The 21,423-nt window shown below is 42.2% G+C and overlaps 1 protein-coding gene across 2 annotated transcripts in view; it reads left to right on the top strand.

Moving 5' to 3' along the window:
* The window catches only part of LOC117557039 (rod cGMP-specific 3',5'-cyclic phosphodiesterase subunit alpha-like), a gene marked incomplete at its 3' end in the record, with an annotated part of 54,818 nt that extends 35,153 nt beyond the window's left edge, over positions 1-19,665 (top strand). For both annotated transcript variants that reach the window (XM_034232716.1, XM_034232715.1), the window contains 8 exon segments: positions 910-974; positions 1,550-1,616; positions 5,138-5,185; positions 9,700-9,849; positions 10,639-10,782; positions 16,096-16,161; positions 17,136-17,282; positions 19,558-19,665. In XM_034232716.1, coding sequence (XP_034088607.1) covers positions 910-974; positions 1,550-1,616; positions 5,138-5,185; positions 9,700-9,849; positions 10,639-10,782; positions 16,096-16,161; positions 17,136-17,282; positions 19,558-19,665 — 795 coding nt within the window.
* Positions 19,666-21,423: the final 1,758 nt, after the last annotated feature.

The raw sequence follows: 21,423 nt of genomic DNA, 5'->3' as shown, positions 1-21,423 counted from the left end.
CTGCTGTCCTGAGAGAAAGTGCAGAAGGAAGCATCCATTGAACTCAGTGTGCTGCTCTGTGATGCTAGCTCAGATACTTGGCATCTCATCTTGGGTGCAAGGTCATCAATGTTTGGGCTCAGGCTCTGAGCGGAGGAGACCCTCAGGATGGAGGGAAGGTGTGCTGTGCAATATACCGGCGGGCCAGATCTAATAGGAATTAGAAATTATCCTGCGGGCCGAAATTAAAGCCACCACGGGCCTGATTTGGCCCCCGGGCCTCGAGTTTGACACATTTGCTTTAAACTGAATTATTATAATTGTTTTTCTCCAGATTTTTTTTTTTACTTTTCGTGACTTTTTCCTGAATTCTGTTTGAAATTTGATTTAAAAACTTTTTAGCAACATTTTTCTCGGAATTCTGACTTTAATTTCAGAAAGACAAAATAAATGGTTAGAAAATAAAAAAAAATGGTATATATTTTTTTCTGACCTTCCTCAACACTTTGATCACAGAAAACAAATGGTGAGAGAAAGTCAATAAAATATTTATTTTATTGACTTTTTGTGACTTTTCCCTCAGATTTCTTAATCTTATCTCAGATTCGGCAGAAACATATTTTACATATTTGTGACTTTTTTTCTCAGAATTCTGACTTAGAAATAAAAGTGGTTTGAAAAAATCTCTTTTTCTCAAAACTCTGACTTTAATGACTGAACTATAAAAAAAAAATCACTTTTGGTCAGAATTACAAGATGATTGCAGAACCCTAATTCTCTTCCATAGTCCCAAAAGTTTTATTATTTTTTGCAAAATATTTTCAAAATGTAGCTCTCACTACTACTCCTGATATATGTTCACTACAGCTGCTGCAACTAACTGTAAATACCATTCCTTCACCTCCACTCTCGGTTGTTTTGTCTCTAAAGGAAATCATCTTCTACAAACTGATCGACTACATCCTCCACGGCAAAGAGGACATCAAAGTCATCGCGTGAGTCACAACGGAGATCCAGTTCAAGAGTTGTTGACCACTAGGGGCTTCTTTTGTTTGTTCTGTGCCCTACACATACTTGACGTATTTTATGTCGTAGCTTGACCACAGACCTTATTTCAGACTAACAACAAAAAACCCTTTCAGAAACCCATTGACCTCCAGACCGGGACGTGATGACATGTTGACTCTTTTCGGGGTTTCAGGACTCACTCTATTCCACTGATATACAGGAGGTTTATGAAAGCGTTTTTATAACAGCAGGATATTAATGATTTCTTTCCTTTCTCACGAAACCATTCATGATTTTTTATTACCTAATAATACAAGGAACAAAACGAGTCATTTATCTTCAGCGTTTGTTTGTTTCCATGATCCAGCACTGCTGCTCTTGTAAACAGTATTATCTCACCTGTGTTAATGGAGCGGCTGCATTACTTAATATGGAAGATTCTACATAGCGTTTCATATAAACACAGAGTAGGACATTCATCTCCATGTGTGTTGTGTTTTCAGTCTGTTGGAGATGATTATCATAACCGTAACATGTTCCATTAACGTGTGCTGGTCCTCAGGACTCCTGCAGCCGATCACTGGGCGCTGGTGAGCGGGTTACCAACGTACGTGGCAGAAACTGGACTGGTGCGTGTTTCTCTTCCTCTAGTTCAGTTGCTTTAAGATCACACTGTTCTGAAATGAGCATCCACTCTTTAGTATGTAAAGCAAAACATAAAGGCATGACGTGAAAAGGTGTGACCGTTTTCAATAACAGTTATTATAAGTATTATTTCGTGACTAACCAGAGGTGGGAGAAGTACTCAGGTCTTGTGCTTGAGTAGAAGTAGAAGTACTCAGGTCTTGTGCTTGAGTAGAAGTAGAAGTACTCAGGTCTTGTACTTGAGTAGAAGTAGAAGTACTCAGGTCTTGTGCTTGAGTAGAAGTAGAAGTACTCAGGTCTTGTATTTGAGTAAAAGTAGAAGTACTCAGATCTTGTACTTGAGGAAAAGTAGAAGTACTCAGGTCTTGTGCTTGAGTAAAAGTAGAAGTACTCAGATCTTGTACTTAAGTAAAAGTAGAAGTACTCAGGTCTTGTACTTGAGTAAAAGTAGAAGTACTCAGATCTTGTACTTGAGTAAAAGTAGAAGTACTCAGATCTTGTTCTTGAGTGAAAGTAGAAGTACTCAGATCTTGTACTTGAGTAGAAGTAGAAGTTCTCAGGTCTTGTACTTGAGTAGAAGTAGAAGTACTCAGATCTTGTACTTGAGTAAAAGTAGAAGTACTCAAATATTGTACTTGAGTAGAAGTAGAAGTACTCAGATCTTGTACTTGAGTAAAAGTAGAAGTACTCAGATCTTGTACTTGAGTAAAAGTAGAAGTACTCAGATCTTGTACTTGAGTAAAAGTAGAAGTACTCAGATCTTGTATTTGAGTAAAAGTAGAAGTACTCAGATCTTGTACTTCAGTAAAAGTAGAAGTACTCAGATCTTGTACTTGAGTAGAAGTAGAAGTACTCAGATCTTGTATTTGAGTAAAAGTAGAAGTACTCAGATCTTGTACTTGAGTAAAAGTAGAAGTACTCAGATCTTGTATTTGAGTAAAAGTAGAAGTACTCAGATCTTGTACTTGAGTAAAAGTAGAAGTACCAGAGTGTAGGAAACTCTGTTACAGTAAAAGTCCTGCATTCAAAATGTTACTCAAGTAAAAGTAAAAGTATTAGCATCAACATATAGTGAAAGTACCAAAAAGAAAAGTAGTCGTTGTGCAGATTGGTCCATTTCAGAATAAATTAAAATAGATTGTGTCCTTTGACACTTCCCTGTCTGTTTCTGTGTTATTCTCCATCGCTGGAGACGATAGCTCCTAACGCGCTAACGTTAGCATCCAGTGCCCATCCCAACTTCCTATAGAAGAACTTTCTTTATATCTCTCCTTACTCGACATATTTGCATCGTCCATCGACTGGGATGATTTGCCAGGAAGAGTTTCCACTGTTACATTACTGCGTGTTTTAATGGAAGCAATGTTCTCAGGTGGCAGTGATGCAGTGTACATCTCTAACGCTCTTATTTTGAAATGGAGATCTTGACCCTGAAGCAGGCAGAAAGCAATGCTGCCCAAACGATGATGGAGTCATTATTCTGCAGACATCATGCAGCTAAAGCAAAAAAGAAAAGTTCTCGATAGACACTTTAAACTTATAGGAGGAATAAAAATCCACTTTGTAAACGTATCGTTTGTTGGACTCTCCTCAGGGCGCTGTAAATCAGACGTAATGGACATTAGCACAGCAGCAGAGGGACGGACACTACATCGATAAAAGAGGCCAAACCGTTCATCTGCCAGAAATATTTGCAATGTCGACAAGAACATTTTAAATTCAATGCATTTCACTTTCACATCTACTTTATTGCAACGAGTTATTAGCAGTGGCTCAGTCAGTAGGGGCTTGGACTGTGAGCCGTAGGGCCTCCGGTTCAAGTCCCCGACCAGACCTAAATATGGAGTGTGGACTGCTACTTGGAGAGGTCCCAGTTCACCTCCTGCCCTGCCGTGGTGCCCTTGAGCAAGGCACCGGACACCCCCCTTCCCCTCACTCCCATTGCTCCCCGGGCGCTGTACAATAGCTGCCCACTGCTCCTAGTGCTAGACTCCTGGTGCTAGACTCCTGGTGCTAGACTCCTGGTGCTAGACTCCTGGTGCCAGACTCCTGGTGCTAGACTCCTGGTGCTAAATTCCTAGTACTAGACTCCTGGTGCTAGACTCTTGGTGCTAAATTCCTAGTACTAGACTCCTGGTACTAGACACCTGGTACTAGTCTCCTGGTACTAGACACCTGGTGCTAGACTCCTGGTACTAGACTCCTGGTGCTATATTCCTAGTACTAGACTCCTGGTACTAGACACCTGGTACTAGTCTCCTGGTGCCAGACTCCTGGTGCTAGACTCCTGGTACTAGACTCCTGGTGCTAGACTCCTGGTGCTAGACTCCTGGTACTAGACTCCTGGTGCTAGACTCCTGGTGCTAGCCTGCTGGTACTAGACTCCTGGTACTAGACTCCTGGTGCCAGACTCCTGGTGCTAGACTCCTGGTACTAGACTCCTGGTGCTAGACTCCTGGTGCTAGCCTCCTGGTACTAGACTCCTGGTGCTAGACTCCTGGTGCTAGACTCCTAGTACTAGACTCCTGGTACTAGACTCCTGGTGCTAGACTCCTGGTACTAGACTCCTGGTACTAGACTCCTGGTGCCAGACTCCTGGTACTAGACTCCTGGTACTAGACTCCTAGTACTAGACTCCTGGTACTAGACTCCTGGTGCCAGACTCCTGGTGCTAGACTCCTGGTACTAGACTCCTGGTACTAGACTCCTGGTGCCAGACTCCTGGTGCCAGACTCCTGGTACTAGACTCCTGGTACTAGACTCCTGGTGCTAGACTCCTGGTACTAGACTCCTAGTACTAGACTCCTGGTACTAGACTCCTGGTGCCAGACTCCTGGTGCCAGACTCCTGGTACTAGACTCCTGGTACTAGACTCCTGGTACTAGACTCCTAGTACTAGACTCCTGGTACTAGACTCCTAGTACTAGACTCCTGGTACTAGGATGGGTTAAAAGCAGAGAGCACATGTCACTGTGTGCTGGGGGCTCTGCCTGTGAGACCATTAAAGAGGGTTTCCCAATTCTATTCTATTAAAGGACACTGAGGCCAGGGGCCCAAAGTGCATGAAATAAACAACAGAGACACTTTTCCTAAAAACTGTGGGCAAAATAAATGTCAGTCGGACAGAAATGCTTTGGGATTTCACACGAGGGTTTTCGATTGATTCGCCGCGCGGGAATACAACTGTTCCACTCCTTAATTTACCGTATCATGAACATTTGGTCCCTGAAAAAGGGCCAAGAGCAGTTTTTCTTATGATAACATTATAGCACAAAGAAGTGGTTAAACCTGACTTCCTGTAAACATTTTATATATTAATATAATGTGCATATTCTTACTTTAACTTCTTACGTTCTTGTAAATATCTTACATTAATTGTATTGTATATTTGTATTGTATATTTGTATTGCGCATTCATTCGTACTTTAACTTGTTATTTTTATATATTGTATTATTGACATCTCTTATCGGATGTCCTTCTGCTTTGTTATATCTTCCTCTACAGATTTGTAACATCATGAACGCAGGTCAGGACGATTTCTTCAAATTCCAGGTGAGACGTCCTTTAACTTTTGTCTAGTTTGGAGTAACTTAACACCAAAGCATCAGTTTGTCATGAAGTCTGCGTTATGATCTTCAGAACATGTTCAAATGTTCCTTTTCTACCTGGAGAGTTAAAACATAACTTCATCCAATAGCCATGTTTAATCTCCAGCTTTCTAAACTAATCCTTAATATGTCTCTGCTCAGTGGATGTCATTAGGTAATAATATTTAAATCCGGAGAGAAGGTGTTGATGTAAGAATACATATTTATTGCCAGGAATACACAAATGAATGTAATGGTGATTTTGGCGATGAGGCCCCGTTGTACGGGAGTATCATTCGGGAGCGGAGAACCGACCCGATGAAACCCCCCGGGGTCTAGACACTGGTGGTGGTGAGTTGGGGTCGGTCTGAAGGGGAGGGGCTTAGCTTGACCCTGGATTCAGAGGGAGGGGAGGTGAAAAGGGGTGAAGGAGGGTTGCGTCGAGTCACCTGAAATGACAGCTGTCAGAGGGGAGAGAGCAGACTTAAAAAGGTTTAGCGGAGCGCTATGATAGGCTTGTGAGAATAGAGCGAAGTGATTGGTTAAACTGGAGTGACGCCCCCGATCACTTATTGAGAGGAGAGAGAGTAGTTACATGGGAATAGTAAATGAATAAAGACGGTCTTCCTGGTTGAACTTGCGCTGAGCTTCATTTATCTGTTATTCACCTCATGTTGATGGCTAATAATAACTCTCGACGCAAGAAGGGTAGACAAAGGTCCACAGTGTTAAAATGTATAAAAACAAGTTAACATAAGAGACTCATATAACCTGTCTGTGTGCTGATTAGCTAGCGAACATTAGCGACCTTTAGCTATCTATTGCACAAGCTAACATTAGCTGTAAACTTAACAATCTAGTTAGCTCACGCTAGCTTTCTTATTTACAAGCAAGCTAACATTTACTATCTATCTAACCAATTATCTAGCTTACTGTATGTAAAATCTATGTATATAATATCTCTCTCTATCGAACAACTAGCATTAGCTGTAAACTTAACAATGAATTAGCTCACGTTAGCTTTTTCATTTACAAGCTAGCTAACGTCTACTATCTATCTAACCAATTAGCTAGCTTATGTTAGCTACCTATCTAAGAAGCTAGCTAGTTGCTGGCTCTCATAATTAACAATCTAGATCAGTGATTCTCAAATGGGGGTACGCGGACCCCTAGGGGTACGTTGGGGTACTGCAGGGGGTACGTGAGATTTAAAAAACAAAAAAAAGTTAATTAAAAAAATACCATGCATGATTACAAAAATAATCTTAGTATGATAAGTTAAATAGAAAACACAATTTTATATAAAATATTCCTAGAACCACCTCATATAAACATGTCAAATGTGTGTATTGTATAGTTTTGCATAATATATCATTTTGTTCATTGGTTTGTTAAACTTCAATTGAAAAACTCCTGTTTACATTTTCTTTCGTTATGTTATTATTTTTCATGCATAAAATGAAAATATCCTTAGTTAGTTGTAACTCGTGCATGAAGGAGTAAATAAATCACACACTGAGGGAACATCACTATATTGGAATTATTTGTATAGGGTTTTTCGATCAAAAATGTTCGGGGTCGGTCAGGGGGTGCTTGGCTGAGAAAATGTTTCAAAGGGGGAACACTACTGAAAAAAGTTTGAGAAGCCCTGATTTAGATAACATGAGCTTGCTAATTTACAAGTTAGCTAATGTTTGCTATCTATCTAACCAATGACCTATTTTATGTACAATCTATCTATATAATCTCTCTCTATCTAACAAGCTAGCTACTGAATATGGCAACATTGGTGGCTCTCATTGTTTGAATTGGATTTATTATTTAACCCCTTATGGTTAAACTTGCAGTGTGGACCTGTGTCTACGTTCAGGCAGTGAGAGTAATTATAAAAACATGTTGATGTGTTTTTCTTTAAGCTAACCGTCTGCTCTCATACAGCAGCTCCTCACAGCTCCAAACATCGACGTAGATTCATAAATATGCGTTATTTGGATAAACTAATCACATATTGGTAATCTAAATGCTTTGTTTCTCACCTTAAATAGTGTTATAACTCAATAACAGTGCATTCAAAAGCGTAAAAACGGTTTTCTTTCGTGAGTAAAGCTGGCTACACTATGCAAAGGAATAGCAATTATGCTCTCTGGAAATAACAACACAAAATACAACAATGTCACCTTAGCAGAGGTGGTTACAGCACATACCAGTTTGTTTCCACATTAATTAATATACAGATAAATGAAAATGTAGTCATTATCAACTCTAACACATTTACATTGGTTCCCTAATGTCTTCAAAGCATGTGAAAATCATCCATCAGATCCAGTCTATCGTTCATTTGCTTCTTATTATACATCTTTACGTGTAATCAGCGCTTCCTGCTGTTTTCGCTCAGTATCTGTAATCAGATTATGATGTTGATATTAGCATATCACAGATTACAGTCATTGCATTATGTGTTGAGTGATGTGAATGAAACAGATCTCAGAGTATATTTATGAATATTGTATTAAAAAAGTAATCAAGCTGTATAATGGTGTCTCATAAAAGAGCACCAGGGACCAATCGGAGGGATTCTGCCTAAATAGATGATACTTTCCCCCTGCTCTCTTTAGTGTAAATTGGTTTCCTGAGGGCTATAAAGCGACCATTATATTTATCCTTATTATACAGAGTCTCTGAAAGCCATTGTCCTCGTTCATACGTCTCAAAGTGAATCTGAATGTTGAAGAAAATGCCTCACAGGTCGATCTCACTAATCCATACCAGATACTTAGTATTTCCTGTTTATAAAACATACTTATTATCATAGCGAGTTATTCATGTCACGGAGCAGCATCCGTGCATTTCACATTAATTGCTGACCTGCAGATGAGCGTGAATTGGGCTAAAATCGGTCCAAGCATCCCTACTGTTTATCCCTAACAGGTGATGATACAAAACGTGAAACATCTGATGTAAATCAACCCCCACCGCTAAGCTAAAGGTGGCTAATGTTGGGCTATAAAGGAACTACAGCACGGTCACATGACTTCACGTCCCCACCGCTAAGCTAAAGGTGGCTAATGTTGGGCTATAAAGGAACTACAGCACAGTCACATGACTTCACGTCACCACCGCTAAGCTAAAGGTGGCTAATGTTGGGCTATAAAGGAACTACAGCACAGTCACATGACTTCACGTCGCCACCGCTAAGCTAAAGGTGGCTAATGTTGGGCTATAAAGGAACTACAGCACAGTCACATGACTTCACGTCACCCACCGCTAAGCTAAAGGTGGCTAATGTTGGGCTATAGAGGAACTACAGCACAGTCACATGACTTCACGTCGCCACCGCTAAGCTAAAGGTGGCTAATGTTGGGCTATAAAGGAACTACAGCACGGTCACATGACTTCACGTCACCACCCGCTAAGCTAAAGGTGGCTAATGTTGGGCTATAAAGGAACTACAGCACAGTCACATGACTTCACGTCGCCACCGCTAAGCTAAAGGTGGCTAATGTTGGGCTATAAAGGAACTACAGCACGGTCACATGACTTCACGTCACCACCGCTAAGCTAAAGGTGGCTAATGTTGGGCTATAGAGGAACTACAGCACAGTCACATGACTTCACGTCGCCACCGCTAAGCTAAAGGTGGCTAATGTTGGGCTATAAAGGAACTACAGCACAGTCACATGACTTCACGCCACCACGCTAAGCTAAAGGAGGCTAATGTTGGGCTATAAAGGAACTACAGCACGGTCACATGACTTCACGTCACCACCGCTAAGCTAAAGGTGGCAAATGTTGGGCTATAAAGGAACTACAGCACGGTCACATGACTTCACGTCACCACCGCTAAGCTAAAGGTGGCAAATGTTGGGCTATAAAGGAACTACAGCACGGTCACATGACTTCACGTCGCCACCGCTAAGCTAAAGGTGGCTAATGTTGGGCTATAAAGGAACTACAGCACGGTCACATCACTTGATGTCGCCACCGCTAAGCTAAAGGTGGCTAATGTTGGGCTATAAAGGAACTACAGCACGGTCACTTGACTTCACGTCACCATCGCTAAGCTAAAGGTGGCTAATGTTGGGCTATAAAGGAACTACAGCACGGTCACATGACTTCATTTCAGCAACTGCTGCTGTTATACAATCTGTTCATATTTTAGGGTCAGTGAGCAGGTGAATTATTGATTATCTCATATTTCCTCAGAATGTAGAAGGTCACGCCACGAGCCGTCCTCCTCAGCTTCACCCTGAAGGGACTCAATGGATGACCCTCTGTACAGGAAAAAATCTGAATGTACTCTTCCAATATGAGAGTAACATGATAACAAATGACTGTGTGTGTGTGTGTGTGTGTGTGTGTGTGTGTGTGTGTGTGTGTGTGTGTGTGTGTGTGTGTGTGTGTGTGTGTGTGTGTGTGTGTGTGTGTGTGTGTGTGTGTGTGTGTGTGTGTGTGTGTGTGTGTGTGTGTGTGTGTGTGCAGAAAGAGCCTCTGGATGATTCGGGCTGGACCATTAAGAACGTCTTATCTCTGCCCATCGTCAACAAGAAAGAGGAGATAGTGGGCGTGGCAACGTTCTATAACCGGAAAGATGGGAAACCCTTTGATGAGCAGGATGAAACACTGATGGAGGTGCGTGTGTGTGTGTGTGTGAGTGTTTGTGTGAATCATTGGTTTATAAATACACTGGGTCCATTCAGAGCGTCTGCATTATTTATCTCTGCGCCCCGAGGCTTTCTGCTCAAGTCTCTCAGCTCAGGATTAAAACACACAACACGACAGCTTCAAATGTTCCCCGAAAAACAGAGGAACGATTTTTTTATCTTGTCAATAAAATATAACCAGGGTTTTAATTTTAGGAAAGAAAAAAACAAGATATTTAGGATCAGAAATGATTTTATTTATAGGAAAACCTGCCTTTCATGAAGCAGATTCACGCAGTAACACCGAAACACATGAGCACGTACTACAGTTTAAAAAAGCAGAAAGCTCACACACACTATTTGATGAACATATGGGTTCACCTGCTGAATTAAAAACAGAACAGATGAAGCAAAGGAAGTGAAGGCGTGTAGATTCACACTTAAAGTATTAGCCTACAGAACAGCACCATTTACGGAGAAGGGATAACATCTGATCCACTTTCAAACAAGTCAGAAGAATTCAGGATTCTGAGGATTTTTAAGAAGAGGATTAGGGCCATGTGTAATCAAAAAGATCACCTCCAGCAGGTTCAGATAGTAGACGTATAGATTCACACTTAAAGTATTATCCTACAGATCAGCTCTAACCCAGAAAACATCTGATCCTTTTACAACAAACACAATATGATCTTTTTAGGGTTTTAATAACACTGTGATCCTGCTAATTACCCCCATATTTTGAAATGTAATCTGATTACTTCTCCTGTAATGTCCCCAGTCTCTGACTCAGTTCCTGGGCTGGTCGGTGCTGAACACCGATACGTACGACAAACTGAACAAGCTGGAGAACAGGAAGGACATCTTCCAGGACATGGTGCTGTACCACGTCAAGTGCCGCAAGGACGAGATCCAACACGTCCTGGTCAGTAAATAAATACATCAATACGTAAATAACAAATGAATGCTTCCACCAAATCTTCTCCTCGGACACACTCAATGGCATTACTTCAACTTCCCATCTTTACGTTACACAGATGCATTTCGCTGAGAACACGAACTGATGTTTTTGACTAAGAAATTAAAGGAAACAAATCCACACAAACATAAACATTATCAGATTTAAAGTTCATAATTTATACAAATCATGGACATGGTGCTGTACCACGTCAAGTGTCGCAAGGACGAGATCCAACACGTCCAGAGGCCTGTACTACGAAGCTGGTTCAACCTAACGTGGATATGTTTGAGTTATCCGGTTGGCCTAATCCAAAACATACGCGCTCTCGCTAAATTGTACTACGACGCTGGTTATCAAGTGGATCGCTCAAGCCAGCCGTGTCCTATCTAGTTAGGTGCGCGTTCACATGAGAGGGGTGGTATCTGGAGCATTCGACCAATCACAAACATGGAGAAGCGCACTGACAGCGCAGCGTCATACTTCCTGAATGAAAAGTCAACTATAATATTAGACATATGAAGAAGTTAAACTTTAAACATCCATGACTTAAACACTTGATCCAGGATCAAAGCCACAGAGCTGCACCTGCAAGGTGAATACAGCTGGGAACAGAACAAGTGTTTGAATGCGTACATTAACAGGTTTATGATATCACTGCCCGTCTAAGACACCATCTGACTTTAATTACATTTGTCTCGAGTGTTTCCTCAACTTAATGTGTTGTTTAAAATAATACTTCTGCATACAGTATGTGACACTGTGAGTGTTGCACGGCCAGATACGGCTCAGCTGACTCAGATCAGGAGATATATGATACATTATGAAGTGATATGCCGCGGACTGTACTTAATGTTACTCTGATCCGGTTACTTATGTTGTGGCAGATATTTAATTAAGCTTTCTTAACGCTAATGTTATAATAGTCAGATTGCTCTGAAGATGGAGGTGATATTCTATTCATGTTCACGTTCACACAGTCGCTGATTTTTGCCGGCCGTCTTTCCTGCAACGGCAGTTTTTCTGTATTTCCTTTCTCCTGTAATATGACTTGATCGCTTTAAACTCCGCACACGGAGCTCTGATTGGTCAGCAGGCGGTGCTTTCACTGAGTTGAGCTCTTAGCCTGCAACCTAACCTGGTCCGGAGCAGGTTAGCCGCTCAGCATCAGTTACCATGGAGATCTAGCCGCTAAAAAGAGAACCAGCTTCGTAAGACCGGAAAGCAGAGTTTTCCCTGAAGTTAGCCGCTAAGCGAACATCCTGCTTCGTAGTACAGGCCTCTGGTCAGTAAATAAATACAAAATAAATAAATCAGAATCAGAAACAGGTTTATTTCCAGGCAGGTTGACACGTCCGAGGACTCTGACTTGATGTCATGGTGCTTACATAAAAGTAAAACAAAAATAGAAAAACACAGATAGAGAACTATTTTAAGAAAACTATACTAACATAAAAAAAATATAGCAGTATTTACATAAAAATAGATTGAAATAAAATGTAATAATAAATGAATGCTTCGGCTACAGGGAGACTCAAACACTCAAAGGCTGATATAAAGAAACCATCTGCACCGCGGCATCACTTGCACTTTCCAAACATCGCCTTTTTCTGTACTTTTTAGCCTTGAACACAAACTGAGGAAACAAGGAAACAAATCCACGCAAACATTATCATAAATTTGATCATTTGTACAAATCATACTCTGTTACAGTAAGTGTTGAAAAACAATAGGATGGTTTTAAGTTGATAATGGGGCATAACATATCGTTTTTAATTGTTGTTATGTTGAAATGTAATTAAATTAAAGATTTCTATGTGCAACTAGTGCTACTACATTTTATATACAATTTTTAAATGTTAGCGGTTCCTTTACATTACATTACATTGCATTGCATTTAGCTGAAGCTTTTATCCAAAGCGACTTACAATAAGTACATTCGACCAGGAAGACACAACCTTGAAGAAAACAGAATCATAAAGTACATCAGGTTTCATAGAGCCAAACATTTCAAGTGCTACTCAACTGGCTTTAGATAAGCCAGTCCTTTATCAGTATATAAGTGCTTTGTTAATAGTTCTAACGCTCGAAGTGGAGTCGAAAGAGATGAGTTTTCAGTTTGCGCCGGAAGATGTGCAAGCTATCTGCCGTCCTGATGTCAATGGGGAGCTCATTCCACCATCTTGGAGCCAGGACAGCAAACCCACGTGTTTTCGCCGATGGGAACTTGGGTCCCCCTCGCAGCGAGGGCGCAACGAGTCGTTTGGCTGATGCAGAGCGTAGTGCACGCGCTGGGGTGTACGGTTTAACCATGTCCTGGATGTAGGAAGGGCCAGATCCATTCGCAGCATGGTAAGCAAGTACCAGTGTCTTGAAGTGGATTCTAGCAGTTACCGGAAGCCAGTGAAGGGAGCGGAGGAGCGGAGTGGTGTGGGAGAATTTAGGAAGGTTGAAGACCAGACGAGCCGCTGCATTCTGGATGAGCTGCAGAGGTCGGATGGCACATGCAGGTAAACCAGCCAGGAGGGAGTTGCAGTAGTCTAGGCGTGAGATGACGAGAGCCTGGACCAGAACCTGAGTCGCTTTCTGTGTCAGCTGGGGACGTATCCTCCTGATGTTGTAAAGCGTGTATCTGCAGCAGCGGGTTGTAGCAGCGATGTTTGCAGTGAAGGACAGGTTGTTATCTAGGGTCACACCCAGATTCCTTGCAGTCCGAGTCGGGGAAACAACTGAGGTGCCGATGTTGATTGTCAGGTCAAGAGTTGGACAATCTTTTTCCGGAAGGAAGAGCAGCTCAGTCTTGTCAAGGTTGAGCTTGAGGTGGTGAGCAGACATCCACTGAGAGATGTCAGCTAGACAAGCAGAGATGCGTGCGACGACCTGGGTCTCTGAGCGGGGAAAGGACAGAATTAATTGGGTGTCGTCAGCGTAGCAGTGGTAAGAAAAACCATGCTGGCTAATGACTGATCCGAGCGAGTTTGTGTACACGGAGAAGAGGAGGGGACCAAGAACAGAGCCCTGAGGGACCCCCGTAGTTAATTGACAAGGGTCGGACTCAGACCCTCTCCAAGTCACCCTGTAGGTACGGTCTTTCAGGTATGAGGTGAGGAGGGAAAGTGCAGAGCCTGAAACTCCAAGTTTTTGGAGAGTGCGAAGGAGGATCTGATGATTCACCGTGTCGAATGCAGCAGACAGGTCCAACAGGATGATGACAGAGGAGAGGGATGCAGTTTTGGCAGTGTGCAGTTCCTCCGTGACAGCAATGAGAGCAGTTTCTGTGGAGTGACCTGCCTTGAAACCAGACTGGTGCGGATCCAGAAGGTTGTTCTGATGGAGATAACAGGAGAGTTGATTAAAGACAGCGCGTTCAAGTGATTTAGACAGGAACGGGAGGAGAGAGACAGGCCTGTAGTTTATAACATCAGACGGGTTGAGAGTGGGTTTCTTTAGGAGAGGGTTTACTCTTGCCTCCTTGAGACTGTTTGGAAAGTGACCAGAAGTTAGAGAAGTGTTGATGAAATGGGTGAGAAACGGTAGAATATCAGGAGCGATAGTCTGAAGGAGGTTTGAAGGGATAGGGTCCAGAGGACAGGTGGTAGGGCGGGCAGAGGTAATGAGGGTAAGAACCTCACTTGGAGAGAGAGGGGAAAAGGAGGTAAGTGTGTTGGTGGAAGGAGGGTCTGGTGACCCAGCGGTGAGTAAAGGTGAGTCAGAAAAAGAAGAGCGAATATCATCAACCTTTTTTTCAAAGTGGGTAACAAAGTCGCTTGACAGAAGTGAGGAGGGGGAGGGAGCTTTTGGAGGGTCCAAGAGGGTGGAGAAGATGGAGAATAGTTTTTTAGGATTGGAATAGGAAGATTGGATCTTATCTTGAAAGAAAGTGCTTTTTGCCTGAGAGATCGAAGCAGAGAAAGAGGAGAGGAGAGCCTGATAGGTTAGGAGGTCGTCACGGTGTTTGGATTTCCACCATTTCCGCTCTGCTGCCCTAAGGACGGTTCTATTAGCACGCAGTGCATCCTTTAGCCAGGGAGCAGGAGGGGACTGACGAGCCTGCCGAGATGTGAGAGGACAGAGCGAGTCCAGAGTGGATGAGAGAGTAGAGAGGAGAGTTTCTGCAGCAGAGTTTGGAGGCAGGAGTTGGAACGAGTCAGAGGAAGGGAGGGCTGAGAGCACCGACGAGGCAAAGGTAGAGGGGGAGAGGGAGCGAAGGTTACGGCGGACAAGTGCAGGATGAGAAGAGATTAGTTTGTTATGTTTGGAAAGGGGTAGAGAGAATGAAATGAAGAAGTGATCGGATGTGTGGAGCGGGTTTACAGAGAGGTTAGAAGTAGCGCAGTTCCTTGAGAATATGAGATCAAGGACATTGCCAGCTTTATGAGTTGGTGGGGACGGGGACAGTGAGAAAGCAAAGGCGGTTAACAGAGATGTTAGTTCGTCTATCTTCCCTGTCTGGAGGTTGAAGTCTCCGAGAAGTACAGCGGGAGGGCCAGTTTCAGGGATGTGTGAGAGGAGATGATCTAATTCCTCCAAGAAGTCCCCCAAGGCGCCTGGTGGACGGTAGAGAACAACAATGGTTAACTGTATAGGATGGGTTACTGTGACGGCATGGAATTCAAAGGTGGAAGGAGTGAAGTTAGGTAGCTTTAATACTTTATATAGGCAATACAAATACTGCACATTTTACTTCTTGGTGGTCTACTTGTTTGTTTGTACATATTTTAATAACTTGCCTTTTGATTTTATATTTAACTTTACTCTTTCTCCTTTGCCTTTTAAATTGCACTGTACCAGCCAGAGGTTGTGCAGAGGTCGTAACATTTCCGTCAAAATCCAGTATTACCCGTCGGCCTTCCCACAACTCTGACGAGGGGGGGGGGTCCGCTGATCCGAGTTTGTTCTAATCCATCAAAATGACAGACTGCTTTCAGATTTTTCCGTCATTGTTAAAAAAAATCTGTCATAGACGGAAAATATTCGGTTAACGCGACCTCTGGTGTACCAGCTGCTGTAGCGCCGTGTATCACCAGGTTTTTTATTTTAAAGTAAAAAACGCTTTATCCAGTGATAAGACAGAAGAACAGCGTCTGCTCCACGTGTCGGTTGATATGATACAAACAGGAGATGAGCTTCATTTATAAAGTGAAATAAGCTGTCAGATTTTCTAAAGGGTGATTCGTCAGCGGAGAGGAAGAGACAGAGAGGGACGACCTTCTGTGACCTCAGATCAGCTGATTGATGCCAAACCATTTCATCCAAGGTCATATTGCTGTGTTTCTGCAGAACACCAGAGAGAGATGGGCGAAGGAACCGGACGAGTGTCAGGAGGAGGAGCTGCAGGAGATCCTGGTAAACAACAACAAACACTGAGATCCTGGTAAACAACAAACAGTGAAGAGGTTTGATGTTAAACCCTACAAAGGGTTCATGAATTAAAATAGCAAGCATTGAAGTAAAAAGGCTATAAAGGAACTACAGCACGGTCACATGACTTCACGTCACCACCGCTAAGCTAAAGGCGGCTAATGTTGGGCTATAAAGGAACTACAGCACGGTCACATGACTTCACGTCACCACCGCTAAGCTAAAGGAGGCTAATGTTGGGCTATAAAGGAACTACAGCGCAGTCACATGACTTCACGTCACCACCGCTAAGCTAAAGGCGGCTAATGTTGGGCTATAAAGGAACTACAGCACGGTCACATGACTTCACGTCACCACCGCTAAGCTAAAGGAGCCTAATGTTGGGCTATAAAGGAACTACAGCGCAGTCACATGACTTCACGTCACCACCGCTAAGCTAAAGGAGGCTAATGTTGGGCTATAAAGGAACTACAGCGCAGTCACATGACTTCACGTCACCACCGCTAAACTAAAGGCTGCTAATGTTGGCCGTGATGGCATTTAGTCGTCTCATTTAGACACTTGTTAGCAACCACCATTTTTTTAATCCACCAGTGGGGTATTTACTGACGTATTTTAAGTCGTGGAATAAAAATCTCTTCAGCTTGTGTTACTAACCACAGGCCTTATTTCAGGCTAACAACCAAAAACACATTCAGAAAACCATTGACCTCCAGACCAGGGGGCAGGAAGTGCTACAATGTCAGGATTTAGGACTCATGCTTGCACCACTCTAACAGTTCCAGACAGATCATAGTCCAAACAATTAAATCCACAAAAACTCTTTCCAGGTATACTCAAATAAACTCTCAAACTAAATCAATTATCCACAGTACTCTTTGTTAGATCAGGATAACGGCCTTCTTTTCAGGTTCTCATGCTTTATTATTAATGTCTTCATTTCTATTATTTGTCCGCAGTCGGAGGTCCTGCCTGACTCTAAGAAGGTGGAGCTGTTTGAGTTCCACTTCTACGATTATCACCACACTGAACTGGAGCTGGTGAAGTGTGGAATCAAGATGTACTACGAACTCAAAGTGGTGGACAAGTTCCACATTCCCAGAGAGGTGAGTGCATGTTTTATTTGTCGCTTTAGGTTCATTTTTGCACAATGAAACTCTGTGATGAACCTGTGTAAGGGTTGCAATGACAGACGAGTTATCATTTATGAAGTTGGAAGCTCCTTTCAGACATTTTGCAACCGTTATGGGATGAAATTGGAGCTGGAACACAAGGAGGAGATCTTTGAACTGATGTCAGACACTGAGGATTTATCGGAGGTTACAACTAACTCTGGGTTTATCTCCTCGATATTTAAGTTTTATTAGGAGAATAATCAACATTTTACGACAAGATACTGCAAGTTCTTTCCCTAGCAGAGAGTGATGCGCTCCAGGGAGATACAGTATCCACCTGATAAGATGACCATCCTGCTCTCTGCGTCCCATCTGTCCTGTTATTATCCAAGGAAAAGATGGTTTTATGGCTGTTTTTTCATAAAGCAGTCACCTATCTGGGTTAGGTTAGGGTTAGGTTAAGTGCAAGGGATCGGCCACGGGAACGCCGGCTTTTCCGACTCAAAAGGCCTGATTTTCCACTAGTCATTCCGGCCTCTCCAAACATTTTTGGAAAGCTGGTTATTTCCCATTCACGTCTGGGGAATTTCCGTAAGATGGTGGGATTTTGGAACATGGTTAGGTCCGGGCAACTTGCGATTATTAAAACATTTAAAATTCCACATGGTGGTGCTATTCAGATAATTTTGAATTCATCAATATGTACTAGTTAAAATTACGGATTTGAATTATGGGTTAGGGTTAGGGTTAGGGTCATATCTGCTGTGGTTGAAACCTCAACACAACGAAAGGGCCTGCCTCTTCACACCAGGAGTCACGTCTCTCACAAGCTATACTCTCAAATATAATTTAAACTGAGTACAGGGCCGAATAAATAATTCTCTATCACATTAAACGGATAGTTGGAGCCATAAAAACAGTAGATTTATGGGTTTTTCAAACTGCATGTTCTTAAAGGTGAGCTCTGTTATCTTTAGCCCTAGGGTAAGAGTTGACCCTGCGAAAATGTAGCGCCCTCTCACTCATTGTTAACCCAGGGCCATGAGATGCACACTGCCCTTCTTATTGCCCTAAAAATGTGTTGAATTTCTTATAAACGTGAAGCACATTCAGCAGTGCTTTCAGCCCAGTGTTGGGTTTACTCTCGGGGATTTAGCCTCGGACTCAGCCTCATCATCTGCTGTCATATTTTCCAGGCTTTGGTTTGAAAGCTGCCTTAGCTCCATTAGCCTGGGGGTAGTCTTTATAAAGCAATGAGTTAGCATCGCAGGCTAACTCAACTATTCTGTGTTGCAAAGCTCCATAGAGAGGGCCTTCAGCACTAATGAGTAAAACAAGGCTATAAGGGAAGGAGCCTTCACAGCTTTTATTGTTACACATATATCATTACAGTATACAGTATTTATTTGACTTTCAGTGTTTTTTCTTAAAGTCCGAGTACTTATATATGCATTTTACTAGTATAGTTGAATCACTATTGCTGTGTTTGACATCACTTCCAGGTTTCTTTATGCTTTTGGGTGTATTGTATGTTGGCAGGAAGGACTTCAGATGTTCATTGCCAACTTTTAAGCTTAATTGAATGTGAACAGGACCCGAACGTAAGCTACCCACTTAATAAGCAAGGGAAAGTTATTACATTACATATCATTTAGCTGACGTTTTTGTCCAAAGTGACAACAATCACACAGAACAACAAGGAAAGTGCAGATATATTCACTTCAAGCTACTGTAGATCATACCATTAATAACTGCTGGTCAATTAGTTACAAGGCCTAAATGAACATTAACATTGTACAACCTAGCTATGTTGCTTTCTCCCTATTAGATTAGATTACCCATCTATTAATCGCCAATCATTGAACGCTTAAAGCTGTTTCTTTGGTAAGTAAAGGTTGATAAAGCTGGCGACACTAAGTAATAGCAATAATGGTCTAACCAGAAGTTCCAACAAGTGATCAGAAGCTTGAATAATGAAGTGTTTTTGAACAACAGTACACTCAAAATGATGACGTGCGAGAACTAACAACTGCAGAATAATAACCAGAAAACCAATTTGTCTGGAAGTCAATCCAACAACCTGAGGACACAAAAGGAATACAAATCAAGCTCCATCTTGTTTTCATACGAATTCTGTTAATAAAATAGTTGATATCCGGTATCTTCAGTATTCTAGGGATCAGTTAGCGAAGTGAAGGTTATTGGTGTGGCTGAAAAACATCCTTTCATCATACTAACATAAGCATCAATCTGTGTGTGTTGGCAGGCGCTGGTGAGGTTCATCTACTCCCTCAGTAAAGGCTACAGGAAGATCACCTACCATAACTGGAGACACGGATTCAACGTGGGACAGACCATGTTCACCCTGCTGATGGTGAGGCAGATCAGTCACGACCTCACACCACAACAAACTCCACGTCCTGCCCAGTGTCTGTGTCTGATATGCAGTCAGAATGTGTCTCTACTCCTGAAGACTCAATAACTCCAGGAGTGACACCGCAGTGAGACATCAGGTCTTGGTTTTAGACGTGCATCATCTTGTTCATTACATTACATTTAGCTGACGCTTTTGTCCAAAGCGACTTACAGTAAGTTAACTTAAAACATCGTATTTTGAGTTCTATCTCAGAGGAAACTCGTCTTATTAGGAAATCACCAACTAACTAACTTCAGAACACCTTTGAGCATTAGCGGCTTATATTGTAACACGACATCTCCTGATTCTGGTCAGATATAGTTCAGAATGAGTTCTCCAGCTGATTACAAGATGTGATTTATATAAATATCACTTCTTATTTCAACAGATCTCACCAAGCTCATTTTCACTTGTTCTATTGGCAGCTTGTTTTCATTATTTCTTCAACTTGTTTTTGGAGCAGCATTTTTTCAAGTGTCCATCCTTACATCCTTACATCCTTACATCCTTACATCCTTACATCCTTACATCCTTACATCCTAACGTCCTAACGTCCTAACGTCCTTACATCCTTACATCCTTACATCCTTACATCCTTACATCCTAACGTCCTTACATCCTTACATCCTTACATCCTTACATCCTTACATCCTTACATCCTAACGTCCTAACGTCCTTACATCCTTACATCCTTACATCCTTTACAATCCCGTACATCCTTACAACATCCTTACAACAATCCTTACATCCTAACGTCCTTACAATCCTTACATCCTAAACGTCCTTACAAGCAGAATCCTTAAACATCCTTACTCCGTACTTACGTCCTAAAACACGTCCTAACATCCTTACATCCTTACAATCCTTACATCCTTACATCCTTACGTCCAACCTCCTTACAATCCTTCACATCCTGTACAATCCTAACGTCCTTAACAATACCATATACAATCCTAACGAACCAGTCCTTACATCCTATAAGCAATCCTAAACGGTCCTTACATCCTTACATTCCCTAACGTCCTTACGTCCCTTACCGTCATTACGTCCTTACAATCCTTATCATACTTACATCCTAACGTCCTTACAATCCCTTACATCCTAACAGTCCTTACACATCCTGACAATACAGGCTGGGGAAACGTCCTTACATCCTTCCAATCCTTACATCCTAACATCCTTACAATCCCTAAAGTCCCTAAACGTCCTTACAACATCCTTACAAATCCGTTACAAAGATCCTTACATCCTTCAAATCCTAAATCGTCCTATACGGGGCCTACGAGGTCTTACATCCTTATACAGCCTTACATCCTAACGCCTTACAACATCCTTACATCCTTACGGTACTAAACGTCCCTTACGTCTACTGTACTCGTAAACGTCCTACCTAAATGGTCCTAGAACAATCACATCCCTAACGTCCTAACTTCCTTACATCCTTTACGTCGCTAACATCAACATCCTTAACTCCTTAATCTCAAACCGTCCTAAAACATCCTTAACATCAACATCCTTATATCCTTAACAAATCCTAAACGTCCTAAACGTCCTATAACGTCCGAACATCGCTTACACGTCCTTGACAATCCTTACATCGCTTACATCCGTAACGATCCTTAACATCCTTACAATCCTAGACGTCCTTACAATCTTACAATCCCTTACGGTACCTTACAAATCCTTACATCCTAACGTCCTAACGTCCTTACATCC

Source organism: Gymnodraco acuticeps, unplaced genomic scaffold (assembly GCF_902827175.1).
Source record: "Gymnodraco acuticeps unplaced genomic scaffold, fGymAcu1.1, whole genome shotgun sequence".
Lineage (NCBI taxonomy): Eukaryota > Metazoa > Chordata > Actinopteri > Perciformes > Bathydraconidae > Gymnodraco > Gymnodraco acuticeps.
The sequence above is the reverse complement of the archived record's forward strand: the minus strand, read 5'-3'. Positions and strand labels throughout refer to the sequence as shown.